General features: G+C 59.1%; 2 protein-coding genes across 7 annotated transcripts in view; one reads left to right on the top strand and one right to left on the bottom strand.

The window, feature by feature from the left end:
- The window catches only part of UBXN11 (UBX domain protein 11), a 23,054-nt gene extending 476 nt beyond the window's left edge, over positions 1-22,578 (top strand). Inside the window, exons 2-15 of one of the 6 annotated variants that reach the window (XM_040619047.1) lie at positions 4,187-4,291; positions 5,071-5,096; positions 5,728-5,826; positions 8,051-8,151; positions 8,624-8,678; positions 9,157-9,233; positions 11,430-11,556; positions 18,042-18,256; positions 18,548-18,625; positions 19,603-19,720; positions 19,850-19,953; positions 21,135-21,208; positions 21,283-21,347; positions 21,504-22,578. In XM_040619047.1, coding sequence (XP_040474981.1) covers positions 4,221-4,291; positions 5,071-5,096; positions 5,728-5,826; positions 8,051-8,151; positions 8,624-8,678; positions 9,157-9,233; positions 11,430-11,556; positions 18,042-18,256; positions 18,548-18,625; positions 19,603-19,720; positions 19,850-19,953; positions 21,135-21,208; positions 21,283-21,347; positions 21,504-21,844 — 1,551 coding nt within the window. In that variant the 5' untranslated portion in view covers positions 4,187-4,220 and the 3' untranslated portion in view covers positions 21,845-22,578. Of the gene's footprint in view, positions 1-4,186; positions 4,292-5,067; positions 5,097-5,692; positions 5,827-8,006; positions 8,152-8,582; positions 8,679-9,156; positions 9,234-11,429; positions 11,557-18,041; positions 18,257-18,547; positions 18,626-19,602; positions 19,721-19,849; positions 19,954-21,134; positions 21,209-21,282; positions 21,424-21,503 lie in introns of those variants that run through there. The other 5 variants (XM_040619046.1, XM_040619048.1, XM_040619050.1 and 2 more) reach the window with 5 other exon arrangements.
- Positions 22,418-23,906, bottom strand: SH3BGRL3 (SH3 domain binding glutamate rich protein like 3). Its single transcript, XM_040619052.1, has 3 exons — positions 23,738-23,906; positions 22,932-23,099; positions 22,418-22,809 (listed from the first exon to the last, which is right to left on the bottom strand). The coding sequence occupies exons 1-3, from the start codon at positions 23,783-23,785 to the stop codon at positions 22,744-22,746; spliced, it is 282 nt and encodes a 93-aa protein (XP_040474986.1). The 5' UTR covers positions 23,786-23,906; the 3' UTR covers positions 22,418-22,743.
- Positions 23,907-24,837: the final 931 nt, after the last annotated feature.

The following is a 24,837-nucleotide window of genomic DNA, read 5'->3' as shown; positions in this document are numbered from 1 at the left end:
CCCCCCCCCGCCCCCACGCAGGCTGGGGCCCTCGCCCCGAGCGCCCGAGGCCCCGCGAGCCCCGCGGTCTGGCGGCCCAGCAGGCTTCCGCGTCCTGGGAGCGGCTTTGAGCCCCCGCCTACGGTGGCTAGCGAGGAGGCGGGAGGAGGCGACGCGGCTCCCAGGGAGGGGTTAGGTCGTGACTGAAGGCCCTTCGTGAGCGCTTCCAGCTGCAGAGTGAGGGCTTGAAGGCGTGCAGCCGGCCGGGCCTTGTCGGCGCTGGAGAGCTCGGGGGCCTGGGGTGGGTTGTGCGAGTAGACCGAGCAGGTGTGCCGGAGGATGTCATCGGTCAAGCACAGCCCTGACTTGGGTCCTAAAGACGTAGGGGCATGGGACACAGCTTTCCTCTCAAAGCCCCAGCCTGAAGGGGAGACAGTCCAACATTTAGGAGTCTCCAGCCTGAGGGGGAAGTCAACAGTCGGCCCCTGGAAGCCCCCATGTGAGGGAAGTAGACGTGGCTCTGTCCTCAGGCCCACCCCCACCCCCACCCCGGGTCTGAGTGAGGAGGAGACCCAGTCCCGCGCTCAGGAGTCCCTAGACTGATAGGGAGATGCATTCATCACCCTCAGAGGTCTCTTACAATCCATGGGAAAATTAATCTGGAGACAGTGTGTTGAGTTGGCCTGAAGGGTGACGGGAAGCAGGGAAGTCACTTGGTGGCCGTCGTGACAGCCCCAAGGAAGGGCAGTGAGAGCCCCACGAGGATGGCCAACGTGGGCATGGAAAGAAGGAGCTGTGTGAGAGACACTGCGGAGTTTAACCTGCAAAGTCTGGCAACGAATGGGATTAAGAGAGGAGGAAGGAGAGGAAAATTTTGTGGTTGGATGAAGGGATCCCATTAAGAAGGGGGAAGTGGGAGGAGCTTATTTTGAGGGAAGATGTTGGGTTTGGTTTAGGGACCAGGCCCCTTTTTTTCTGTGATAGTTTTATTGAGATATAATTCCATACTATATACTTCCCCCCTTTGAAATCTAAATTCCAACAGTGTTTAGGACATTCCTGAGAGTTGTGCAACCACCACCACAATCAATTTGGACATTTTCATCTGTCTAAAAAGACTCTGTACCCTTTAGCAACTACCCCCATTTACACCCCAGTGCTCCCCAGCCCTAGGCAACCACTAATCTATTTTCTGTTTCTAGAATTGTCCATTCTGGATATTTTATATCAATGGGTTCATAATAATATGTGGTGTTTTGTGACTTTCCCTTAGCATAATGTTTTCAAGGTCCATTCATGTGGTGATCTGGCTTCCATTTCTTTTCATTGCCATATAATACTCCACTGTAAGGATACGCTAGACTTCTTTGTCCGTTGGCTGATGGACGTTTGGGTTGCTTCCATTTTTGGATATTATGAAGGGTGCTGCTACAACCATGTAGACGAGTTTTGTGTGGACATAAGGTTTCATTTCTCCTGGTAGATACCCAGGAGCAGAATTGCTGAGGCATCAGGTAACCTTTTGAGGAACTTCCAGACGGTTTTCCACAGCTGCCGCGCCATTTTCCATTCCAGCTAAGGTTCCAATTTCCCCACCTCCTCATCAACACTTGTGAACTTCTGTCTTTTTTTAGCTAGTTTCTTCTGAGGGGTTGTGACGGTGGTAAGAATTTGGAGAAGGGAGGGGTGATCGGTGCTGGTGGAAGCTCGTGCAGGACAGTGTTAGCCACAAAAGGAACATCGCCTGTTAGCGTGATGAAATGTTCTGATGATTGATTGTGGTGATGGTTTCACAGCTCTGTGAATATACTCAAAACCACTGATTTGTACTCTTTAAAAGGGTTAAGTATGTGAATTAGATCTCAATAAAGCTATTCTTTTTAAAGGTCAATACTGTATGTTTCCATTTATGTAACATTCTCGAAGTAAGAAAACAGTAGTGGTTGCCAGGGGTGGGGGATGGTATGGATGTGACTAGAAAGGGTTGGCATGAGGGAGATCGTCAGGGTGAGGGAATCTCTGTGTGTGATGGAGTGGTTCCTTAGCTTGACTGCGGTTACCTGGAATGTCCCAGTGGGTGACAAAGCATAAAAGGGTACACGTGAGTAGTGTCACTGTTGGGAGCAACTGGGTAAAGGGTGCACAGATCCCCTCTGTACTATTTTCCTAATTTCCTGTGAATCTATAATAATTTTATTTTATTTTATTATTATTTTTTTAGATTTTATTTCTCTGTTTGACAGAGAGCACAAGTAGGTGGAGGAGCAGGCAGAGGCAGAGGGAGAAGCAGGCTTGCCATGGAGCAGGGAGCCCAATGCGGGGCTCGATCCCAGGACCCTGGGATCATGACCTGAGCTGACGGCAGACGCTTCACCGACTAAGCCACCCAGGCTCAGTCAGTTTTAAAATAAAAACTTAAAATATAACTAAAGAGCAGACAAAAACAAAAAAGAGGAGTTAGCCCAACCAAGGGAAGGGTGCAGGTAGGAGGGGGGATGCCATTCCAGGAATGGGTTCCAGGCTGGGGGAGCCATGTGTGCCAAGGCCTGTGCATTTGAGGCCGGGCTGGCTCAAGTGTAGGAGGGGAGATGGGGGAGTGAGGTCAGGAGATACAGTCAGGACCCTGATCATCTCTGTTATGGCATTTTGAATTTCTTTTTTTCTTTTTTTTTTTAAAAAGATCTTATTTATTTATTCGACAGAGATGGAGACAGCCAGCGAGAGAGGGAACACAAGCAGGGGGAGTGGGAGAGGAAGAAGCAGGCTCATAGCAGAGGAGCCTGATGTGGGGCTTGATCCCATAACGCCGGGATCACGCCCTGAGCCGAAGGCAGACGCTTAACCGCTGTGCCACCCAGGTGCCCCAGCATTTTGAATTTCTTTTCTCTGGGCAAGAAGGAGTCATTGGGAGCTTTTAGCAAGGAAGTGACCTGTTAGCTTTGTTTCTGAAGATCTCTCTGGCCGGAGACTGGCACAGGGAACCAGGAGGGGCTGTCACACTTGGCCACACAAACCATGAGGATGCCTGGACAAGACAGCAGGGACCGGGGCAGGCTAGGGGCAGATTGGGAAGGCTGATGGTGGGGGTGAGGAAATTCTAGGCCTGGGGCAGGAGTCCCAAACTCTGGAATGAAGACCGAGAAGCTGCCTCCCAGTGGCACAGCTCCCCTTCTGGGAGGCCATGCCACACGTTTTCAAAGGGCAACCGCCTTGGATTTGTCCTAAAAAGACTTGATTCAGGCCCTAGTGGGGGTACTTTTGTTCTAGGATTTCTGGATATTAGCCACATAATATACTTAATTCACTGAATAGAGTAGTGGCCTTTAATTCCATTCCTGATGTGCATTCATCTTTCCTGAAGGAAGAGAGAAGGAAGGGCATGAACGTGTATGAGTGTCCTCAGTGTATAGTAACAAAAGCTGCAACAGCCACATTAAAAAACTTTTTTTCTTAAGAAAAAAAATTATTTTATTTTAAATTTTTTTATTTTTAAGTTATCCATACACCCAACATGGGGTTCGAACGCACGACCCCGAGATCAAGAGTTACAGGCTCCACTGGACTGAGCCAGGCAGGTGCCCCCACAGGTCAGATTTTTAAGTGCTTCCTTTTAGCGTGGTGCTGGGCTACGTGCCTTACGTACGTTATCTCTGAATCCCCTTGATAACCCTACCTGACTGGTACTATCACCATCCCTACTTTATATCCAAGGAAACCAAGGCACGGGTTACCCTGGCGGGTCGCAGAGCCTGTGCAGAGCCTGCGCTCTTGACCTGCCTTCCGCATGGACTGTGCCTTGGTCATATCCTGCCCTTGGGTTCCCCCTCTGTGGCTCTGAGAGTCAGAGTGACAGCTGGGTTCTTGTAGGAGGGGACGGGACACTGGAGCTTTGTGTCAACCAACTCCTTGAAGGACAGGTAAAAGCCTCAGGCCTTCTGAGTAGTCTTGTGTCCCGGCTCTAAGTCCCTGGCCCATCTCTGTACCCCCCACCCCCATCACGGTTTTCCCAACCGACATCAAGCACAGGGATCCTGAGGCCAACCTGCCCCCAGAAAACTCTGCAGGTGTGGTGCGAAGAAGTGAAGGGTGCTGCTCCCTGGACAGTGCTCCTTCCTGGGAAAAGAAACCAGGGAAGAGGAAGTGTCCCTGGTCCTGAAGCCCTGGGCCCCCTCTGTCCCCAAGGACTGACTTCCTTCTTTCTTCTCAGGGAGTTCCTGACAGCTAGAATCTAGAAGTGGAACATGAGCTCACCTTTGGCCTCCCTTGGCAAGACCCGAAGAGTCCCCCTGCAGTCAGAGCCTGTGAATCCAGGGTAAGGAACCTGCCTGGGGCGGGGGTGGGGTGTCTTTGTGTTCACGGCCCCACCTCCTCTTGGCCCCCGTGGACTAGGAGAATGGCTCCTAGTGTCTCAGGGAAAAAATGAGGAGTTACAGAGCCTTCCCTGACCACCGTGTCTTTCTCTGTGTAACTTCTTCAGAGAGGCTCCGCAGCATGTCTGAGCCAAGCGCTGGCTTGTGTCCTCTGCCAGAGTGGGGGCTGGGTGGGAGCGGCACAGCCCCGGGTAGTCCCTGTTCAGGTGTCGATTTGCCAACACCGATGGGCCAGCTACTCCGGCCCCGCCCTGTGCTGGGCCCTCAGGAAAGGGACTCCGTTACATCTGTCCCATGCTCTCATCCTTTTGAAGCATTTCTTACCTCCTTGCTCTTCCGAACACAACTTTGAGTCGCTTGAAGGCCAGGGAGATCTAGGGCAGCTTAGCAACAGGCCTGGGGTCCCACAGCCATTTCAAAGCGGAGCTGGGGCGGGGGCTGGGCTCCTGGGCTCGGGAGCTCTTGTGCCTTCCACCCAGACCTCTGCCCTTCAGCCCTACCGCCCGTCTCCGTTGGGAGGAGGGGACACCTCAAAGCCCGTCCCTTGGCTTGCCCCAGCACAAGGATGGGTTTTGGGGAGGAGATAGCCTCGGGAGGCAGAGGCCCAGCCTCCATTTCCTTTAGGCTTGGCTGGGCACCTAGTGCCAGAGCTGCTCCCCCAGTGACACTCCAGAGGGTCCTAACTTGTCTGTCCTTTCCTTCCTGCTCGGCTTCCCAGCAGGCGAGGGATAAAAATCTACGGAGATGGTAAGTGTGGGTTCTGCCCTCGTGTCCCCCTCACCTCCCACCTGCTGGGTGTCCCTGGGGTCCTGCAGATGGAGAGAGGGCCAGGATGATGGCCCTGTCAGAACAGCTGGCCCGCGTGCAGCTCCCCTACACCGCCCTGTGGCAGGACTTCTGACAGGTCTCGGATGAGGAGGCCCCACGCCCTTAGCAGAGACGTCACTGTTGACACGGAAAGCCCCCCCCCCCCGCTCACTGTGGGGTTGGCTGGTGGGTGCCAAGAAGCCATGGGGGTCAGACCCAGCTCTCCTTCCCCTGACAGCCTCTCCAGCCCATTACCGCCTGTTCCCCCAGAAGCCCCATCCTCACTTCGCTGCCCCGCCTCCCGCGGGCTCAGACCTTTGCCTCCCAAACCCCATTCTTGCTGCCACCGTGTGGCTGGCCTTGGCTGCTCAGGTCCTCCCGGGAGCCAGGCTGGAAGAATTGAGAGAAAGCCTGTTCTGGTTGGATCCTTGCTCCCTGACCTCTCACGTGTTCTATCCACGTACACTTGGGGGTACAGAGTACAGGCTGCTTCATCTGGGCCAGAGCCCAGGGTCCCAGTTTCCTCTGGGCTTCAGCCCTAGAGTAGTGACCCGGGCATCCCTGTTGGCAGAGGACGAGGCGGACGTGCTGAATAACGGACTTGACTCAGAAGAAAGGATCTCTGTCCCTTCCTGCTATGGTGGCGTAGGTGCCCCTGTGAGTAGACAAGGTGAGAACAGAGGCCTGAGGGGGTTTGGGTCCCCAGCAGCAGGAGAGGGTCTCAGAGAGGGGACGAGGCCCAGAGAGGCATGGACCTACTCTGGCCTGCTGTGGGTGAGCCACTGGTCCCCAGACAGCCCTCCTCATCTGGCCTGCACTGTCCCCAAAGGGCTGTGATGGCACTGATCTCAGAGGTGCCCGGATGGGGCTCACTGGCAGCTTCCCAGAGGAGGGAAGGTGGAACGGGCATGGGCACTAGGGAGACATGGGCAGGTAGGGTCACAGTCTGCCGCAAGTCTGGAGGAGATGGGGATGAGGTTAGAAGGTTCCACTAGCTCTGATACCTTGGGTAAGCAACATTCTGTCTCTTTGCCTCCCATTTCCTCTTCTGTGAGGTGGGAGGCAATCCTCCATGGAACACCCCTCCAGGTGATAGGACAGGGAATGGAGGTGGGAAAAGGAGACCAGAAGAGCCTGGCTCCACAGTCATTCAGGCACAAAGTCAGGATCTCCTGCAGCCCAGCTGGGGACACTCTCATTAGCAAACCCTAATAACCAGCTCCTCCCCTTAAGGAGCCATCCTGTGTGCTCTCTGCCTCTCCCCTGGCATCTGCTCCTCACCCCACTGTCAGCCAGTGTCTGTCCTCACCGAGGTCACAAACAAGGACTTGCCTGTCCTGTCTCACTTCTCTGCACAGCAGCATTCCACACGGGTCACCGTTCCCTCCTTCCCGGATCGCGCTGGGCGCTGGGCCACCATGACACTGCTCTCTCGGATTTCTTCCTGCCCCCCAGGCTCTTTCCTGTCTTTGCTAGCTCCTTCTTTTCCTCCCAGCTTTTCAGTATGATGCTTCTCGCTTGAGTTCTCCCCCCGCCCCCTCTCTCTTTCTCTCTCTCTCTCCACTGCCTCAGTGAGCTCATCCGTGCTCCATGCACACACCAGGCCCAGGTGTCTGTATAGCCGTTACAAAGCTTCGCCTGCAAGGCAGAGAAAACCCTAACTCAGCTAGCGGGAACACTGAGGAGGACTTACGTCCCGCCAAGCCCCAAGTCCAGGAGGCAGCCCCGGGCTTGTTAATCCAGCCACTCAAAGACATCATGGAAAGTCCAGGTTTCGGGGCACTTGGGTGGCTCAGTCGGTTAAGCGTCCTTCTTTGGTTCAGGTCATGATCTCGGGGTCCTGGGATGGAGCCCCGAGTTGGGCTCAACGGGGCGTCTGCTTGTCCCTCTCCCACTGCCCCTTCCTGCCACTCGTGCTCACTCTCTTAAATAAATAAATAAATAAATAAATAAATAAATAAATAAAATCTTAAAAACAAAAGTTCAGATTTCTCCATCTTTCCATGAGCCATCCTTGGCATGTCAGCCCACATGGCTGTGTGGTGACAAACGTAGTCCCTGCTCCACACACAGGGCAGCATGCAGGGGAAGGAGAGGGCCCGTTCCTCCCGCTGTGTTTCTTTTGTTTCTTTTCCCAAACTTTTTATTTTGAAGAATTTCTAGCCTATAAAGAAATTAATGTAATAGTACAGTGAACACCCATATGTCTGCCGTCTAGATGCAACGAGTGACATTTTGCCGCTAATTTGCTTTCTCTCTGTCCACATACACCTATGTGTGGATGTAAATGTATTTTTTTGATGAACCATGTAGGGGTCAATCTCAAATATCATGCCATTTCACCTCTAAATGCTTCAGCGAGCGTCTCCTCCGAATAAGGAAACACATGCCCACGGTACCGGGACGGCACCCAAGAGCGTGGTAACTCGGTGATGCTCTCAAGCCCCTCTTCTGGGCTCAAACTTCCTATGTTCCAGAATTAGCTCCTGGCTATTGTTTTTCCTGATCTAGGTTCTAATCGGAGTCGTGCTCTGCATCTGACTGTTAAACCTCTGTAGAACAGTGTCCTTGCCTTTTTAAATTTAAAATGACATGACTCTTCGAGGAGCCCGGGCCATGTGTCCTTCAGAGAGCTCACACACTGATCTGGGTGCTTGTTTGTCCTCGCTGCTGACTTGCTCCTCTATCCGCTGTGTTCCTGTCAACAGAGGTGCACTTTGGAGACAGCACGAGCTGATATAGGCAAAGTATTTAGGACAGTCCCTATTATCTAAGCGGCAGCTACTATTTCTACTACTCTTTCTGCTTCTGGGGATCCCTGTCCCCCTCCACTGGACCCCCACACTTCAGCCTCCACTCTAGGTCTGGGCTCCAGGACTTTGTCTGTTTGGCAGTCCCCGTATTCCATGAGTCGGAGCTGGTGGCCACCTTGACCAGGAAGATGCGGGATCTGGAGCAGCGAGTGAGGTCTCAGACTGATGAGCTGCTGTCCAAGGTGGGACCCCATGGAGGGCGGGGAGCGGGCCGGGGTCTGGTCTGAGGGGTGGAGCGGCCCAGGCTGGGGAGGCCAGTGAGTTTACTACTGCAATAGGTCAGGGCAGGTGTGTTCTAGAACCATCTCTCCCACTGAACCTCCCAATTCGAGGGCCACGTAGGGGCTGGGGCTGATCTGGGTCCCTGTGACCTGAGCAGAGAGGCGAAGGGTCTTCTCTACAGCTGAGTAAGGCCAGTAGCCTTGGACGAGGTGGCAGCAGTGGCTGCTGGCGCTGGGGGACTTGGGGGTGCTCCCCGCCTCTCCTCATCGCAGTGGAACCACAGAGATCTGAGGGATAGGAGCAGTGGCTGTGCCAAAGGGGGCAGGGGCAGGGTCTTTAAACTCCCCAGTGCCCCACAGAGGCAAGAAGTTTGGGTCTTCCCGTCTGGAAGGGGCTCCGGTCTGCCTGTCCCTCCTTGTCTTGCTGCTGCAGGATCGGAAGATACGGGCCCTGGAGGAAATGGTGCAGACCCTCCAGGAGCACCAGGGTAAGAGGCTCTCTCGGTGGGCCGGTCAGCCCTCCTGGGGCACCTCCCCTGGGCTGGTGGCTCCTGGGCATCAGGGCTCCAGGAGCGGCAAGATGAGCCCTGTAGTGGGGCCTGGACAGCGGAGCCCAGAGAGCGACCGTGACACACCAGGACAGTGCCGTCCTCCTCGCTGAGTCCCCGGAGTGTGGACATAGCCTAGCCCTGAGCACTGGGCACGCCATCAAAAGTGTGGAGGAACACAGGCCCCTCAGGAGCCTCGGGGGGTGAGGTTGGGGGGTGGCGGTCTCCCGAGAGTCAGTCTGGGCATCCCCTCTCAAGGTCGGGGGAGAGGCCAAGAGGCCGTTTTCAGGGGACCCTTCGAGTTTTCAAGGGGCAGCTTCTCCCAATGACCCTCAGGGCAGAAGGCTGCGCAGGGCCAGAGGTGGTCCAGCAGCCTCCCTGCCGGGGCAGCAGAACCATTCTCGATCTTTCCCCGCAGGCAGGGTCACCGCGCAGCAGCAGCAGGAGCTGGAGGCCACGTGCTCGCGGCTGCAGCGGCAGGTCGGGGAGATGGAGGTGAGAGAGGCGGCGGCCCAGGGCTGTCTGCCCCTCGGGACCTGGCTCGGAGCGCTCCTGTCTGGGTCCCCCTCTCATAAACCCTGTAAATCCTTCTGCAGGACTAACCCAGAGTCTGAAGGCTGGCCTCTGCCGACCCCCTCGGTCTCGCCGGGGGCCTCTCCGCTCCCGCCCCGGGCCTGCCTCTTGTTCTTTGACCCCATCGAGCTCTTCCCACCTCAGGACCTTGGCCCGTGGGAAAGGTTTTTCCCACCTTCCCCTGGCGAGTCTTCACTCAGCCTCAGCCTCAAATCGGGGTGGGGGCCCTTCCCAGGGGGCCTCAGTCTCCCCGTGGGACTGCGAGCTGCACGAACGCAGGGACGCCCTTGCTCCTGTTGGTTGCTGCACAGCCAGGAGCCGGCGTAGCGCCCGGCTGTGTGTGCTCGCCGCCGGGCCACGGCCACCCCCGGCCTCCGAACGGGGCGTCTCACTCACCATGTGCCCTCTGTCGCGCCCACTGACTTCCCCATTCACACAGCAAGACTCGAACTGTAGGGATCGTAGACTCAAGGGAGGGTCCTGGGCACACAGGCCTCCCCAGGGCCCCCACCCCTGATGACGGGCCCCCCACCCCCAGAAGCTCTTCCCTCGGTCTAACCTCTCCCTCTTGGCACAGAGTTGACTCCCAAAGCCCCAGCCTAATTTAGACCACGGAAGCACACTGTGGCTGAGGGCCCTCACCCCCCGGGCCTGTTCTATACCTGGGGCTGCCGGGCCTGCGAGAGGGCTGGCAGCCCGGGGGCTTCGAGCAGCTGCCGCAGGGGGTGAGCGCCGTGCCCACAGCTTCAGGGCAGAGGGGGTCGCGGCTCCCACGTTGGTGGCATTCACGTATCGACTACTTCGTTTAACTCACACGCAGTATCTCTGTGTGCCAGGCATCCTGCCAGGCGCGGGGAGGTAGACGTGGTCCCTGTCCTCGGGGCCAACCGGCTGGAGGGGACAGAGACATAAACAAGGGCGCAGCTACACGAGTACAGAGCATATGACGAAATATTTAGATCTTTAGCTGGGTGACAGGATAGAGGCGAGCTGGAGTTTGGGCCACTCTGCAGGGTGGCATCGGGCAGATCTGGAGATGAGACCAGGGAGGGAGGATCGAGGCGGAGGAGATGCCAGGCCCCACCTCCTGTCACACAGACGGTGGCGTGGACGCGGGGAGCGGGAGTGAGAGGAGAGGTGGCAAGGACCATCCGGGGCTCGTCTGTCGTGCGGGGCTGGGTTCTGTCCTCAAGCGTGGGAGACCATGGGAAGGTTTCAGAGGCGTGGACGGGGAGGCCGGTGGAAGCGCAGTTTGAGTTGTCCAGGGGGAGACGGCCGGGGCTTGAGGGAGGAGCTGGAGCGGAGTGGAGGGATTCGAGTGTGCGTTGCAGGTGGTGCTCAGAGGCCTTGCGGGTCGTGGCTGAGGCCCAGGTGGAGGGGGTGCTGTTGACTGAGACTGGGGATCTGGAGGGGCAGAGGTTTGGGAGGTGGGGACACGGAGTCGTGACCGTTGGGGACAGTTCATGTTGCGATGCCTCTGAGACCTCTAAGCGTGGACGGCAGGAAATACGAAAGTGAGAAGGAGCGAGACGTGTTGAGGGGCTGAGGACTGAGGACGGAAGCCCTCTGGGTTTGGCCCCGGGTTGGCCGTCAGTGGCCGCACCTGCGCAGTTGCAGTCAGTTGTGAGATGGGGGCCCTGTAGAGTGGGTTCAGGAGAGCAAGGGAGTCGAGGAAGCAGCGACAGGAAGTGTAGAAGAGTCAGAAGTTTTCCTGTGGCAGAGGGGACGGGAGGCCGAGCCCGGGAGAGGCTGCGTGTGGCTCACCACGTCCTGCCCCTCCTCCACTCAGGCCAGACGCACCAGGTGCCCCACTGCCATCAGGGCCGCCTTCAGTGAGGCCTTCCTGGCGCCAGACTGTGCTTTAAGTGCTCGATGTGAATTACCTTAACTGAATCCTCCTCACACGCGCGTGGGGCAGGGAGGAGCCTGCAGCTCTAGGAGGTGAAGTGGCTCCCCAAGGTCACAGCCAGGAAGTAGCCACGACCCCGGGCGCCCATCCCTTCTGCCCAGTGCGTTCTAGGAGCTGAGGCCTGAGGCTGGGGACTGGGCTGCTGCTGGCTGCTCCTTGAGGGGCTGAGCTGACCGTGCCCCCTGCACCTGCCTCTTCTCTCCGTACAGCGGTTCCTCGGTGACTACGGGCTGCAGTGGGTGGGCGAGCCCATGGACCAGGAGGGCTCAGATGACCAGTCAGACTCAGAGGATGGCAAGAAGGACTGGATGACAGCCAAGAAGTTCTGGAAACCAGGTAAAGTAGGGGGTCCGCCCCCAGTCCCTCCTACAAAAGGAATTCTTCAACACCACTATTGGCCAGCAGCTGTCCGGAGGCGATCTCACTCGTGCCCCTGACCCAGGAGCAGGGAGGACAGGCCTCTGCCTCCATCACTGACCACCTGACCTGCCGACCGCTTTCTTCCTCTGGTCTGGCCTCAGACCCTCTGCTTGTTCATCTTTCAAAGACTGCAGAGACCCAGAGATTTGAGATGTAAGAAGACCTCATTTGTCTCAGGCTCCATAGTTTACAAAATGTCGTCCATCCCAGTTTTTTAAAAGTGAGCCCTCTGCTTTGGAAGCTGCCCTCAGTGCCAGGCTCGATCCCCTCTTTGCGTTCCTTTTTCAGCCTTGCTTGTAGCCAGACCATTGAACTCGCCCTGTTTCTCTGGGACTCCACCGTTCTTTATTCTGAACTTAACTGCTCAGATCTAGAGGAATGCCCCCCACACGTGTGGGGCCATAGAACCGGCCATTTCCGAGAGCCAGGTCCATTCTCTTCAAAGAACGGAGGCGACTGGCCAGGAGGTACTTCTCCAGGCTCTGGAGTGGGTCAGACCTGGGTGCTCATCTCCATTCCACCGCCCGTGGCCGGTGGGACTGGGGCACATGACTTCTGTTCTCTGAGCCTCCAGTTCCCCATCAGTAAACGGGGGTGTGCTTTTCCCCGCGGAGTTGGGAGGAGTCGGCGGGGTCGATGCAGAGCACCTGGCACTGACCTTGCGTGTCCTCGGCCCCACGAGTAGGGGCTTCCCTTGTTTTCCGCGGTCAGGCGGCAGCGGCGCCTCGGGAGCGTGGATGAGTGTGGCTCCCGAGGGAGTGTTTGGAAAATGACGACGCCGTCTTGATTTCACACGTTTCAAAACATGAGAGTCCTGCCTCCCATTCCGGCCTGAGCTTCGGCCAGATCCCCCTAAATCTCAGGGCACAGCTCCCTCACTGCGTCTTCTAAAAACCTCACTTCCCACTTGCACACCACTTGCAGCTTTCAGAGCGTTTTCATCAATAGCCTTGACACGGGCCAGGGGCTGTTCCATTTTATGGATGAGAAAACTGAGGCGCTTAAGAAATCTGGAGACGGTTGAGCGAAGGGGGCCAGACGTAAGGCCGAGAGCCGTTTAGGGGGTGGTTCCAGTCCTCCAGGCAGGAGACGAGATGTGTCCAGCAGAAGGGTGATCCTGGTGGGCACCGCGAGGAAGGGCAGGGCAGATTTAGGAGCTGGAATCCGTGGTCTCGGTGATTATGTATCAGGGAGCAGACAGGAGGAATCAGGGATGGTCCGGGACACCCGCTCCGGGGTGGGAGGTGGAGCCCTGAAAGGTGACCGCCAGATGCTCTAAGAACGTTCTGGGGTCTAGCACCAGAGGCCTGCCCCCACTGCACCCTGGGCCCCCCACACGCCCCTGCCGGCTGGAGGGCGGCCTTCCTCCTGGGAGGGGGGGCTCCCGGCTCCTTTGGGGGTCAGCCCGGCTAGCTGGTTTCCGGACCTGGCTGTGTGGACTCCTACCCTCTCGCTGCAGCCCTCACTCTGCTCCGTGTTGTTTGTTTACGCTCAGAATATGCTGACTCTAGGGGAGCCTGGGTGGCACAGCGGTTGAGCGTCTGCCTTCGGCTCAGGGTGTGATCCCGGCGTTATGGGATCGAGCCCCACATCAGGCTCCTCCGCTGTGAGCCTGCTTCTTCCTCTCCCACTCCCCCTGCTTGTGTTCCCTCTCTCGCTGACTGTCTCTATCTCTGTCGAATAAATAAATAAAATCTTAAAAAAAAAAAAATGCTGGCTCTGAAGCCCAGGGCTTCAAAGCTAAAGCAGCTCCGAAAACCACTGGCTGCAGCCCCCCGCTGTGCTGCCGCCCGCGCCCCGGCTTTCTGATTCTTCAGCATGGAGTGGCCTCGGTTTAGCTCTTCTGCCCCCTGAACTACAGGCTCTTCATTTCCAGCAGCTTTTCCTCCTGGCACCCCCATCTCTCTTGGCTTCTCCCCTCCCCCACGGCTTTGTCCCCAGGTGCCAGGCTGCTGCCACCCCAAGGGCCCTCAGGGGCACAAAGCTGGCCTCTTGCTGGCCCGGACACTCTGGCTCGTTGCTCTGGCTCTCCCTCTGTTGGATACGACCCAGGCCCCCCAGGCGGCAGTGCAGGGTGGGCGACGCATCTGTATGGGGCTAACTGGTCTAGAGCCAGGACTCTTGCCTTGGGGAGGAGGCTTCTCTGGCCCAGGAAGGGGACTCAGCCCAGGGGAAGCCTTGCAAGGACTTGGCCTCAGGCTGGATCATTCACCCCTCCCCAGCCTCCCCACCAGTAAATTGAGCATTAAATAGGATGCCAGGTGCTTCAGGCTATGCGGAGACTTGAAAGGGACAGTCCTGCTCTGGTGCAACCCATTACCAGGTGGTGAGCCTTAGGGCTGAGAGCTCCTTGCTCCTGCTTCACTCTCCCCTCCGAACTCCCCACTGTCACTCGTCCCAGTCCTCGTCCTCGCTGAGCTCCTCCTCCCCCTTCCCTGTCCCCTGTGAACTCTTCCTCCTCCTCCTCCCCATTCCCTCTGAGCTCCTCCTCCCCTCATCCCTGTCTCTCTGAGCTCCTCCTCCCCTCATCCTTGTCTCTCTGAGCTCCTCCTCCCCTCATCCCTGTCTCTCTGAGCTCCTCCTCCCCTCATCCCTGTCTCTCTGAGCTCCTCCTCCCCTCATCCCTGTCCCTCTGAGCTCCTCATCCCTGTCCCTCTGAGCTCCTCATCCCTGTCCCTCTGAGCTCCTCATCCCTGTCCCCTCTGAGCTCCGTGGCTTCATCTGTGAAATGAGCAGGTGGCGTGCGTTTGCCCAGGCCACCGAGGGCACTGAATGCCGTAGTGCACGTGGAGGCTCCCACGGGTCACTGATGGCGTGTGAACGACGACTGTGAGCCGTGGTTGCTTAGCCTCTGTCAGGCCACAGAGTACCCAGCACGGGGCTTGGCCAGGGGCCAGGGCGTGGGCTTGTGCGCGGGATCGGTGGGGGTGCCTGGGTGCCCAGGCCTGGATGGTCTGGCACGCCGGGATGACCCTCTGCACAGGATGAGGCAGGGGTGGGTGGCACGATGCTCAACTGCGGGGGCCAGAGAATTGGCCGTGACCCTGGCGGTGATCGGACTCTCAGGGCCTGATGTCTTTCACCGGCTCCGCGGAGGAGCAGAGTGAACGTAGGTCCCCAGAGCAGGGCCAGGCTTGCGGGTGTGTGGAGACAGCAGGTCTGTTTCCTGTGCAGCCTTTGTGTGAGGTGGTGGGGACAGGCGTGCCGGGGCCCCAGGGCATGACCTTGGTATTCACAGCAGCAGGTGGCCCTTCCCCGCAGGTGTGAGGAGCCAGCCCCGAGCAGGCACCTGCCGAGAGTGGCCAGGTCTGGCCCTCCTCTGGGCTCAAGGGCCTCCACAGCGGTACTTACCACAGGTCATTGTCACTGCTGTCACCCTGTCTCCTTCCCTCAAGTAGGAGCTTGAGGAGGGCAGGACTCAGTGTGGGCACAGCCATGATTCTCAGGGCCGAGCAGAGCTTGGGCACTCTGGACATACTGGTGGGATGGAGGGAGGGCGGAATGGGTCCAGTACGTGCTCCTTGAGCCCCCACTCTGGGCCAGGCCCCAGGCTGGACGCTCTAGCCTGCATTCGAGGGGTGCCCACTGTGGTTGGAAAGACAAGCAACCAGAAAAGGACAACAACCTGTGATAAGGGCCGCGCTCCGGAGTGGGCCCAAGGGCTACAGGAGCTCAGCAGGCTGAGTCTCCAGGGCAGGGGCTCCTGGCAAGGCCTCTCAGAGGAGGCTGTGGGTGAGCACCCTGAGCCAGTGATGAGCGAGGGGAGGGGGGGTTGGTGACAACAAAAGCCACAGTCTGCCATGCACTTCCTCTGAGCCTCACAGCCACCTGTGAAGTGGGGACTTTTATCGTCCTCATTTTATAGAGGAGGAAGCCAAGGCCCAGAGAGGTTGACCCACTTGTCCAGGATCACACAGCTTAGAAGCCGTAGCCCTGGGAGGATGGCTCCAGAGAGTGATGGGGGAACAGGTTGAGGGGAGGATGGGGAACCGGGGTTCCAGGGGTTTCAAGCTTTGGGCCAAGGAGCTTGGTGTTGATCTCCATGCCTCCCCAACTCTCCTTTTTCATAAAATCATGGGTGCTCAAAGTTGGATGAGGCCTCAGAGATGATCTCTCCCTGCACCACACCCCTCCTCAGAAAGGGACCCCAGGGAGCAGCCTCCGAAGAACCAACGCCGAGAGGCAGCCTGCATGGTCACGGAGAATAGAGGCGTGGGGTCACCTGGGCCCCGAAGCCGCACGACCAGGAGCATGTCACCTTACAAGGCCCCGTCTCCTCATCTCTAAAACGGGAGTGCTAATACCCGCCTCTAGGTGCGCGACGCGAAGTGAACGCTCACTGAGCCCTTAGTCAGCTCCCCCTGCTGGATCTTGCTGGATGGAATAAAGGTTCCTGTTCTCTCCCATCCGTGGACGGGAGCCGCCAGCTCAGAGAGGAAATGCCTCAGTAGACCTCTGACCTGCCTTGCGCCATGTGACCTGGCGACAGGCCAGGCTTCTGTGGCACACTCCCTGCTCTGTGGTGCCAGTGCCAGGCTTCCTGCCTTATTCTCAGGCCCGGTTGGCCCGGAGCTGCGGTTCTATCTCCTGGGCCCCTTGTGTCCCCACGAGCTGCTGCACCCGCCGCCTGCCCAGCCCAGCGCGCTGACTTCTGCACACCTTAGCCCCACTAGCTGACAGCCTCCAGGGCTGACTCTCAGCAAACTCTTCTCCCTCTAGTTGCTTCGTGGCATCCTCCCCCGGGCTTCCATCTGCCCCTTCCACTGTCCCTCACCCCATGTCCTTCAGCTCCCTGAGAAAGCCTTGGTTCCCGGATGCAGCTGGATTCGCAGTCAGCGTATCTGAGTGGTCCTGGGTCAGCTTGGTGTGGTCTGCGTGGGCCCAGTCACCTGACCTTTCTAGGCCTCGCTTTTCCCGCCTGTAAGAACATAGGGGTAGGGGCAGGAGTTCGACGAGACAAGCTCTTCTGTTGTTATTTTTAGGGTTACCAGTGTGTTCTGAATGTAGTTCGTTGTTAAAGAGAAAAGTGGCTCGATACTGTTCTGACTCATACCAGGGATGCCAGGTGTCCTGTGAGTTTTTCTTGGGCATCTCAGGAACTCCAGGGGACCCCAGAAGGAGGTGGGGAGCAGGTGCAGCCCCTACAACCTAGCAGATGTAGGGGAGGGAGGAGTCCAGCTGGGGCCGTGGCAGCCACAAAGGCAACAGGAAGCAAAGCCGCCCACATCTGTACTTGCTCAGCACAGCCGCCATGCCTCCAGAGCCACTGCGCCACTGTGAGGAAAGGAGTTGGGCCCCCAGAGTCCTGACCCACATCCTGCCGCAGCCTGGCTGTCCTGGTGAAAACAGGTTTCGTAGGGTTACACCCTAGTGGATGATTTACTGGGGAGCCAGATCCCTTCAAGGACTGACAACGGGCCCTCCAGCATCCCACTGCCCTCCAGCCTTCTTGTTCTGGCGTCTGTTGTGGCTGTCCCCACCATCCCCTGAAGCTTAGGCACACGTGTACGTGCAACACATTTTTCAGAAGAGGAGGCCAAAGTGTCTGTCAGCTTCTCAAAGGGGTGTGTGACCCAGAAATAGTTGCACAAGCCAAGGTCGGCCGCATATCTGTTCTGTCCAGCAGCTGTCCCAACGCCCCCTGCCCCCAAACAGCCATGTGTCCCTACCCCCACCTCCCTTTCCTGATGGTGCGGATGGGTGGGAAAGGCAGACTCGAGAGTCGGCCCCTCCTCTAATTTGCCAAGTGACCTGGGGCAAGTCATTTTCATCTCCGTGGACCTGTTTCCTCATGTGTACAATGGAGATGAATGACTCCTGTGTCATAGCCTCGGGGTTGGCCTGAGGTCCGTTTGTGCAAGGTAGGGTTGGTAGCAATAACCCACTGGGCAGCCGGCCTGCTCCGAGCTGGCCCTCTCACAGTCCCCTTCCCAGACCCTTGTAGGAGGGGAGGCTGTGGTGCGGAGCATTACGGGACTTGACCAAGGCCACACAGGTGGGAGCTGAAGCGCTGGGATTTGAACCCAGACGGATGATCCAGAGCTGACGCAGGCAGAGCTGGTATCAGAGCCTGCTCCCGCTGCTTACTCTCTGCAGCCCAGGCCGCCGCGAACCTTCTCTAATCTGGGGTTTCCTCAGCGGAAGAATGGAGGTGATCCCAGCCCCAGCATAGGGGTTGGTAGGACGAGAATGGCACTATAGGTATTAAGCCCCCAGCACAAGGTGAGTATGCAATGAGACAGCTCTTCTGTAGCGGTAGTTGTCCCCCCTCCCTGCCCAGATGGCCGCTCACAGAGACGCCGAGGCCACTGCTGCCCACGCTAGGGGCCAAGGAAGTCGGGGCTGCTGGAGCACACAGCTGCCATGAAGAGAGCCTCATGGGTGTTTGTCCTCTTTGCCAGGGGACTCACTGGCGCCCCCCGAGGTGGACTTTGACAGGCTGCTGGCCAGCCTGAAGGATCTCAGTGAGCTGGTGGTAGACGGTGACACCCAGGTGACACCAATGCCCGGTGGAGCACGGCTCCGTGTCCTGGAGCCCATCCCACTGAAGCTCTATCGGAATGGCCTCATGATGTTCGATGGGCCCTTCCGGCCCTTCCGTGACCCCTCCACGCAGGTAGGAGTGGTGGGGAGGGGAGACAGGCCGCTCTGGCGGCCTTGCCCCGCCCTCACTCACCAGTAGCTGGAGTCTGGGTGGGCAGCTCAAGCCACCCTGCATAGGTTCCCAAGCCCACGTGCAACTTGCAGAGCGCGCCCCAACCCCGCCCAAGTTTTGGGGCCCTGAAAATGTCCAGAGTGTGATCCACTGGGTAAACCCAGGGCCCAGGGCCGGTCGTCCAGACAGGAAGCAGAGCAGGAGGCACCGCCCGGGTCCAGCTGGGCCTCACTCTTCCAATCCCCGCCACAGCGCTGCCTCCGAGACATACTGGACGGCTTCTTCCCCTCAGAGCTCCAGCGGCTGTACCCCGATGGGGTCCCCTTTAAGGTGATGGGCTGCTCCTCAAACCACCCTGTGTGAGGAGTTTGGAGGGGGTGGGGGATAAACTGCTTCCTCGGGCATCACCCAGTCTGGGGGGGAAGCCACTGCCCCACCTAAGGGAGCCCCAGTCTGATGACCTCTGGGAGGAGGGTGAGCCTAAGCTGGGCAGAGAAGGGAGGAGGGAGGCCGCAAGGCCACAGCGGCTCCATTAGCCAGGGCGACGGCCTGTAGCTGAGCGGCAGGCAGTGCCCCCTGCTGGCACCCTAGAGGCACAGCCTTCAGCCTTGCAGGGCCACTGCCCCTCCCCGTCGAGGACACCTTCCTTGACAGCCTGGGGTTCCCGAGGTTCTATGCAAAAGCGGCCTGGCTTGCCCCAGAGGCCCCTGAAGCCATGTGGTGGGTGTGGAAGGCAGCGCTCTGGGGGGCAAATGTTGGGACTAAAGGACAGGGCATGAGCCAGGCCCCCGCTGGTGGGGTGGGTGGGGGTGAGATGAGGGCTGCGGCGGTGGGAGCTCAAGAGCAGCATCTGGGAGGGTGGTGCGTCATTCCACAGCAAGGGTGCGCGAGGGAGGGTGCGCCCCCACCACCTGGGCTTGGCAAACCGTGTGAGTCACGACCGGGGGTGTTTGAGGCAGTCCATGCCAAGACGGGGCTTTGCCCTCTCCTAACACCCTGGTCCCTCACTTCCTGGCTGGCTCCTGAGAGTGGCTCTCTGGGGAGGATGTCAGTATGGTGGCTCCAGCTGGCATGGTGAGGGGTGCTTGCAGGGGCCGGGCCCAGGTGGGTGACAGCAGCATGAACTGCAGCTTTCCTGCTCTCTTGGGGGCCTCAGTTTCTTCATCTGTAAAATGGGGATTGCATCAGACCATCCTTGAGCCTATTCCTGGGGGGGGGGGGGAAGGAAGGCCTCTGGGTGAAAAGTGTGGGGTGGAGCCCAGGGCTGAAGGTCTGCGCTCACTGCTGTTGCCCTTCCTTCTTGCCAGGTGAGTGACCTGCGCCATCAGGTCTACCCGGAGAATGGGCTGGACCCGTTCCCAGGTGAGGGCCGCGTGGTGGGCCGACAGAAGAGTCACAAGCTGCTGGACAGGATGGAGCACGCAGGTGAGCTTGGCGCTGAGGCCGAGCCGGGTGGTGGGGGCACTGTGCAGGACAGGCTCTGGGCGGCCTCCTCCACCATCACCCATCACACAGTCCCTCCCCCGGCCCAGGCTCCCAATGCACTCCCTGCAGGCTCCAGGATGACTGCTGAGAAGTTTCTGAACAGGCTCCCCAAGTTTGTGATCCGGCAAGGCGAGGTGATTGATATCCGGGGACCCATCCGGGACACCCTGCAGGTGAGGCCAGCCCTTGCTCCCCCAGCCTTCTTGGGCTCCCAGGCCCAGCCTACCAGAGCAGTGGCTTATCTGGAGACTCAGGCTTAGGGGCCGCTGAGGAGGGCCTGGATGGAGAGATGAGGCTCTCAGGGTAGTTCCACTGTCTTCTGAACACAATCTGGGGAGGGCTCCGGGCTGGCACCGAGAGAGAGGCTGGGTTGGCGGCCGTGTGGCTGTAAGAGGGGCGAAGTCAGAGTCTAGGCCAGGGGTGAGCCCAAGGCCTGGGCCACCTCCTCGAGGTCCAGACCAGAATATCCATTTTGGTCCTGGATTTCCCTTCCTGGCCCTTAGAACACATCATCCTCCCTCCTCCCTCCCCATCCTGCTGCTCCTCCCCATCCCCACCAGTGAAAGGCACCAAACCTCCGTTTCCTACCATTCTGCTTCCTTCACTCCACCTTGCCAAGTCCTGTCTCATCTGTCCATCTCTAGCCCTCCTCCCAAATCCATCTCCTCTCCCTTCCCACTGCCCACCAACCCAGACTAGGCCCCAGAGTGGCTGTCTCAGACACCTACAGCACCTTCTTGCTGGCCCGCCATCCCCACTCCTGCCTTTCCAACTGTCCTCCCCCTGCGGTCTCTGTGCTTCTGTAAAACAAACTGGATCTGGGCCTTCCCTGTTGAAAGCCTCCAGTGGTTCTTGGGTAAGGCCAAGCTCTTATCCTGGCACTCAAGGCCCACCATCCCTTGTTGGCCCTCTTCCCATATCCAACCTTTTCTTTCTTCCAGTCCAGCCTGATTCTCAGCTTCAGCTACGTGAACTGCTAACACTTTCTCAAAAGTATCATCTCCCAGAGAAGGTTTCCTTGACCAGGGGTTCTCTTCCTGCCCCCATTCCATTTCTATGGACTCCTCATCCTTAGTCACAGCTCAGGTGTCATTTCCCTTGGGAAGCCTTCCCTGACCCTTGCTGGGTTAGGCCTCCAGCCCAGTTACTGTGTGGGGTTCTGTCTCCCCCACTACCCTGGGGGAGCTTAAGGCTTCTTAGGGGAACGACGGGGCTGCCTCCCAAAGCTTCCATTTTCTCCCCCTTTGGCTCACTGGTCTCATCCATCCTTGGTCAGGTAGAAGTCCCCTCTAAGTTGGGGAAGGGTGTGACTCTAGCAGGGCCCAGGGCTCATCCTTTCATCGATGCCTTCCAGAACTGCTGCCCATTGCCTGCCCAGGTCCAGGAGATCGTGGTAGAGACACCAGCCTTGGCTGCTGAGCGTGAGAGGTGAGGGCATAGTGAAGAGGTAAGGACCTTGGGGTTGGGCCACCAGGGGGCACTGATGACCTCTGGGCCCACAGGAGCCAGGAGTCACCAGAGTCACCGGCACCCCTGCTCTCCATGCTGCGCATCAAGTCTGAGAATGGTGAGCAGGCCTTCCTGTTGATGATGCGGCCTGAGGACACTGTTGGTGATGTGCGCACCCTGCTTGCACAGGCCAGGTGGGCACGGGGCAGGGCGGGCACCTACAGGGGCTCTCCAGCCCCAGGACCCGGCCTGATGCATTCCGCCCGGTCCCCAGGGCCGCGGACGCCACCACCTTCGAGATCATCAGTACGTTCCCACCCACGGTCTACCACGACGACACGGTCACACTGCAGGCCGCGGGCCTGGTGCCCAATGCAGCGCTGCTGCTTCGGGCGAGCCGGGCCCCACCGCCTGCTCCAGGACCCGGCCCCTCCTCCAAATAAACGCCCGCTCCCACACAGGCTGCTCTGCGAGGCTCTCTTGGCGGGGCAGCCCAGCCCCGCGCCAAGGAAGGCCAGGGGCCCAGCTGGACCGGGGAGGGGGCGGTGCCGACCCGCCCCCTCTGTAACTCGAGCCCCAGCTGGCGGGCCTGGCCGCTGGGTCTTTGTCCTCTAGGTTCCTCTTTCTCCGCAGAAGGGCTGAGAGAGCCAGCGGAGGGAAGGCGGGCTCCAGCTCCGCCGCAGCTGGTGTAGAAGAACCTCACGTGCGCGTGTGCCACTGGCAGATCCCTGTGCACGGACAGGCACAGAACCACAAGCACACAGGGACACTTCCTCAACGCTCTGCACAAAGCCACGGTCCCCGAACGGGTAGAACTGCAGCTGTGAACCCACTTCCATGACACACGCACTCCGAGCCAGTCTGCTGGATCCCGGGCAGGTGGCCACAAGGCACGGACACATTACCGAGTGGCATACGGATGTGCTAGACTCACCAACCTGGGCACGTCAGGACACTATCACATGCGTGTGAATCAGGAGGTGACCCACCCACACTGTTTCCAGAAACGCAGGTCCACACAGTTATGCGTGTGCCAGACATACACCCACATACGTGCACAGTCATACCCACGGGTGCCATGCAGGAGACCGCTCCACCGACCTGCCCACAGGAGCCCAGCCGCAGCACAATCCCATCTACCAGCCTTGCTCCGAGCAAGGGCGCGGGTCACATCAAACAGACACGGTGTCCATGGAATGGGACATTTAATTGTCTCTAGGGTGCTCCCAGGACGGGGAATGCGGGGCCTTTGGCAGAGCCCTGGCTGATGGAACCAACAAAGGCGCCCATCAGCCAGTGCCAGGCAGGGTGGCAGCCTCAGGGCCTGGCGGAGGACAGCCAGCACTTGGGCTGTTGCTTAAGACAATTTTTGAAACTAGTGGGTAAGGAATGTTGCCTTTGAACGGAGGAGAGGGGAGGAGAAGGGGCTCGGGTTGGGGGGAGAGATCCCAAGGTCAGAAGGTCCTTCATGGTCGGGCGGTGGCTGGGGGAATGTGGTGATGGAGTCCGGGGGCTCAGGCCAGCTTCAGGAACTCCTGCAGTGTGTTCTGTTCCACCGCCTCCACGAAGAGCTCATAGTCCTGGAGGAGGGCAGGGGAGATGGTCACCTGAGTGCTGCTGTTTTGTCTCGGGTCTGACTCGGACTTCTGACTCAGGAGAAGTCCTCCTACACTTCCCCACTCCCAACCCCCGGGGCCCATACCCCACAGTACTGGTCCCCGTTGACAATCTGGGGTGGGGTGGCCTTGGGGTTGCCCGCCAAGGCTCGCATCTCATCCCGCAGGGCGTTGTCCTGGGAGATGTCCACTAGCTGGTACTGGATGCGCTTCCCATCCAGGATGCGGGTCACCTCGCTCTGCTGGGACTTGATCTGGGGGTAGAGGGCGGGCAGGGGTTAGTGAGCAGGCTGGAGGATTCATGGGGGAACCCTGGACAGAAAGAAAGGGACTGTGGCCAGTAGTTTTTGTCTCCCTCCATACCTGGGCCAGCGTTCTGGCCACTAGGGAGTTAGGAGGCTGAGTCAGGCTTGCGGTGGTGCAGGATGAGAGAGGGACCACCATGCCGAGGGGAGTCAGAAGGAAGAAGGGAAGTGGGATAAAGTTCGGGGTGGGGGAGCGGGAGAGAACCAGGAGCTCCGCGAGGGGAAGGCAGGGCAGGCTTGGGTGGAGGCTGGTAAGGGGCCACCCCCGCCCAGGTACACACAAAGTGGAGGAGAGGAAGGGAACGATCAGGACGTGATCGGGGTGGTAGTGGGGTTGCAGAGAGTGCGTGTCTGAGCGACGGGATGGGCGTGGGCAGCTTGTGCTGGGGCTGCCTAGGATCCAGGATGCCCAAAGGAGGGGTTCGAGCCTCGGAGCCCACCTTGGGACCCGACCCGGGAGTCCGAGCCCCACATCTCGTCACCGCCCCCCCCCGCCCCGCCCTGGGGGTGGGTCTCGGGCGCCGGGCCGTAGCGCCCCGACACCGCCGCCCGCGCTCTCCCCCAGCGCGGCCCGGGCGTGCACTCACTTCACGCGAGCCGGTGACCGACGTGCTGTAGACGCGCAGGCCGCTCATGCTGTGGGTGGACGGGCGAGCCGGCAGGCGGACGGACGGCTGTGGCGGCAGCTGCACGGCCTGGAGACGACGCCGCCGCGCTCGGGAGCGGTTTCCTTCCTGCTCAGCCAGCGAGTCACCGCTCTCGGGACCAATGGGCGGCGCGGGCAGGCGTGCGGCCGGGGCGGAGCCTGCGCGACCCCGCCCTGCACGCCGCTGTCCCCCTCCCCTCCCCCCTCAGTGGCGACTCGCCGAGGACCCTAGTGCCGTGCAAGGCCATCCCCTTCGGCCCTTCCCAGATCTGGGGCTCCGTGTGAGGCTGGGGAGGGGCCCCGGTGGCCGGAAAGGCCAGGGAGGGCAGGGGTGAGGGTGTGGCCAAGGCCGCCTCAGCCTCCCCCGGGTTTGCTGCGCGCAGCTGCCCAGCCCTGGTGCCACGGAGCGCAGCGCAGCTCGGAGCTTTGAAGGCTTGGGCTGTTTTGAAACCGACAGTTCCTTGACTAGGGAACCTCACTCCAAGGGACCCTTTCCACAGCCCCCTGGGCGACATGCACACCTGGCTAACCCCATGGCACACCAGGGACAGCCCCTGCTGGGAGATTTCCCCAAAAGTTCCTCAGCACTCAGGTTTAGACAAGGAAGGGTGGTGGCCAGAGACAGGGCCACACCCTCAAGGCACCAGATGGAGGCCACGGTAAGAGGCTGCTAGCTTCAGGAAGGGTGGAGGGGAGGCTGGCGAGGACTCCTGAGCCTCACCCACCCTTGTTAAAGATCTACAGATGGTCCTAGGGTGGCCCTGGCTCAACCTCAACCCCTGATGGCATTCTGACGCTGCTCCTGCTCCCAGAAAAAATCTAGGGGTTCAGAGGGAACAGACTCCAGCAACCAGCCCAAATCTGGAGGCTTGGCTGTCTGGGGTTGGACATGACTCCCCTCACGAGTCCTCCCCAGGTCCAGGGGTCGAATAGCAGCCCAGGAAGATAAGCCCAGCTCCCCAAGGCAAACAGTGGCCTGCCCGGCTCCAGAGCAGCCACTTCCTCACAGCCACCTAGAGGCAGCTGACTTCCTCTCAGAGG

This window comes from Ursus maritimus, unplaced genomic scaffold (genome assembly GCF_017311325.1).
Source record: "Ursus maritimus isolate PB19 unplaced genomic scaffold, ASM1731132v1 scaffold_32, whole genome shotgun sequence".
Taxonomy (NCBI): Eukaryota; Metazoa; Chordata; class Mammalia; order Carnivora; family Ursidae; genus Ursus; species Ursus maritimus.
This window is presented reverse-complemented; position numbering and strand designations above follow the sequence as displayed.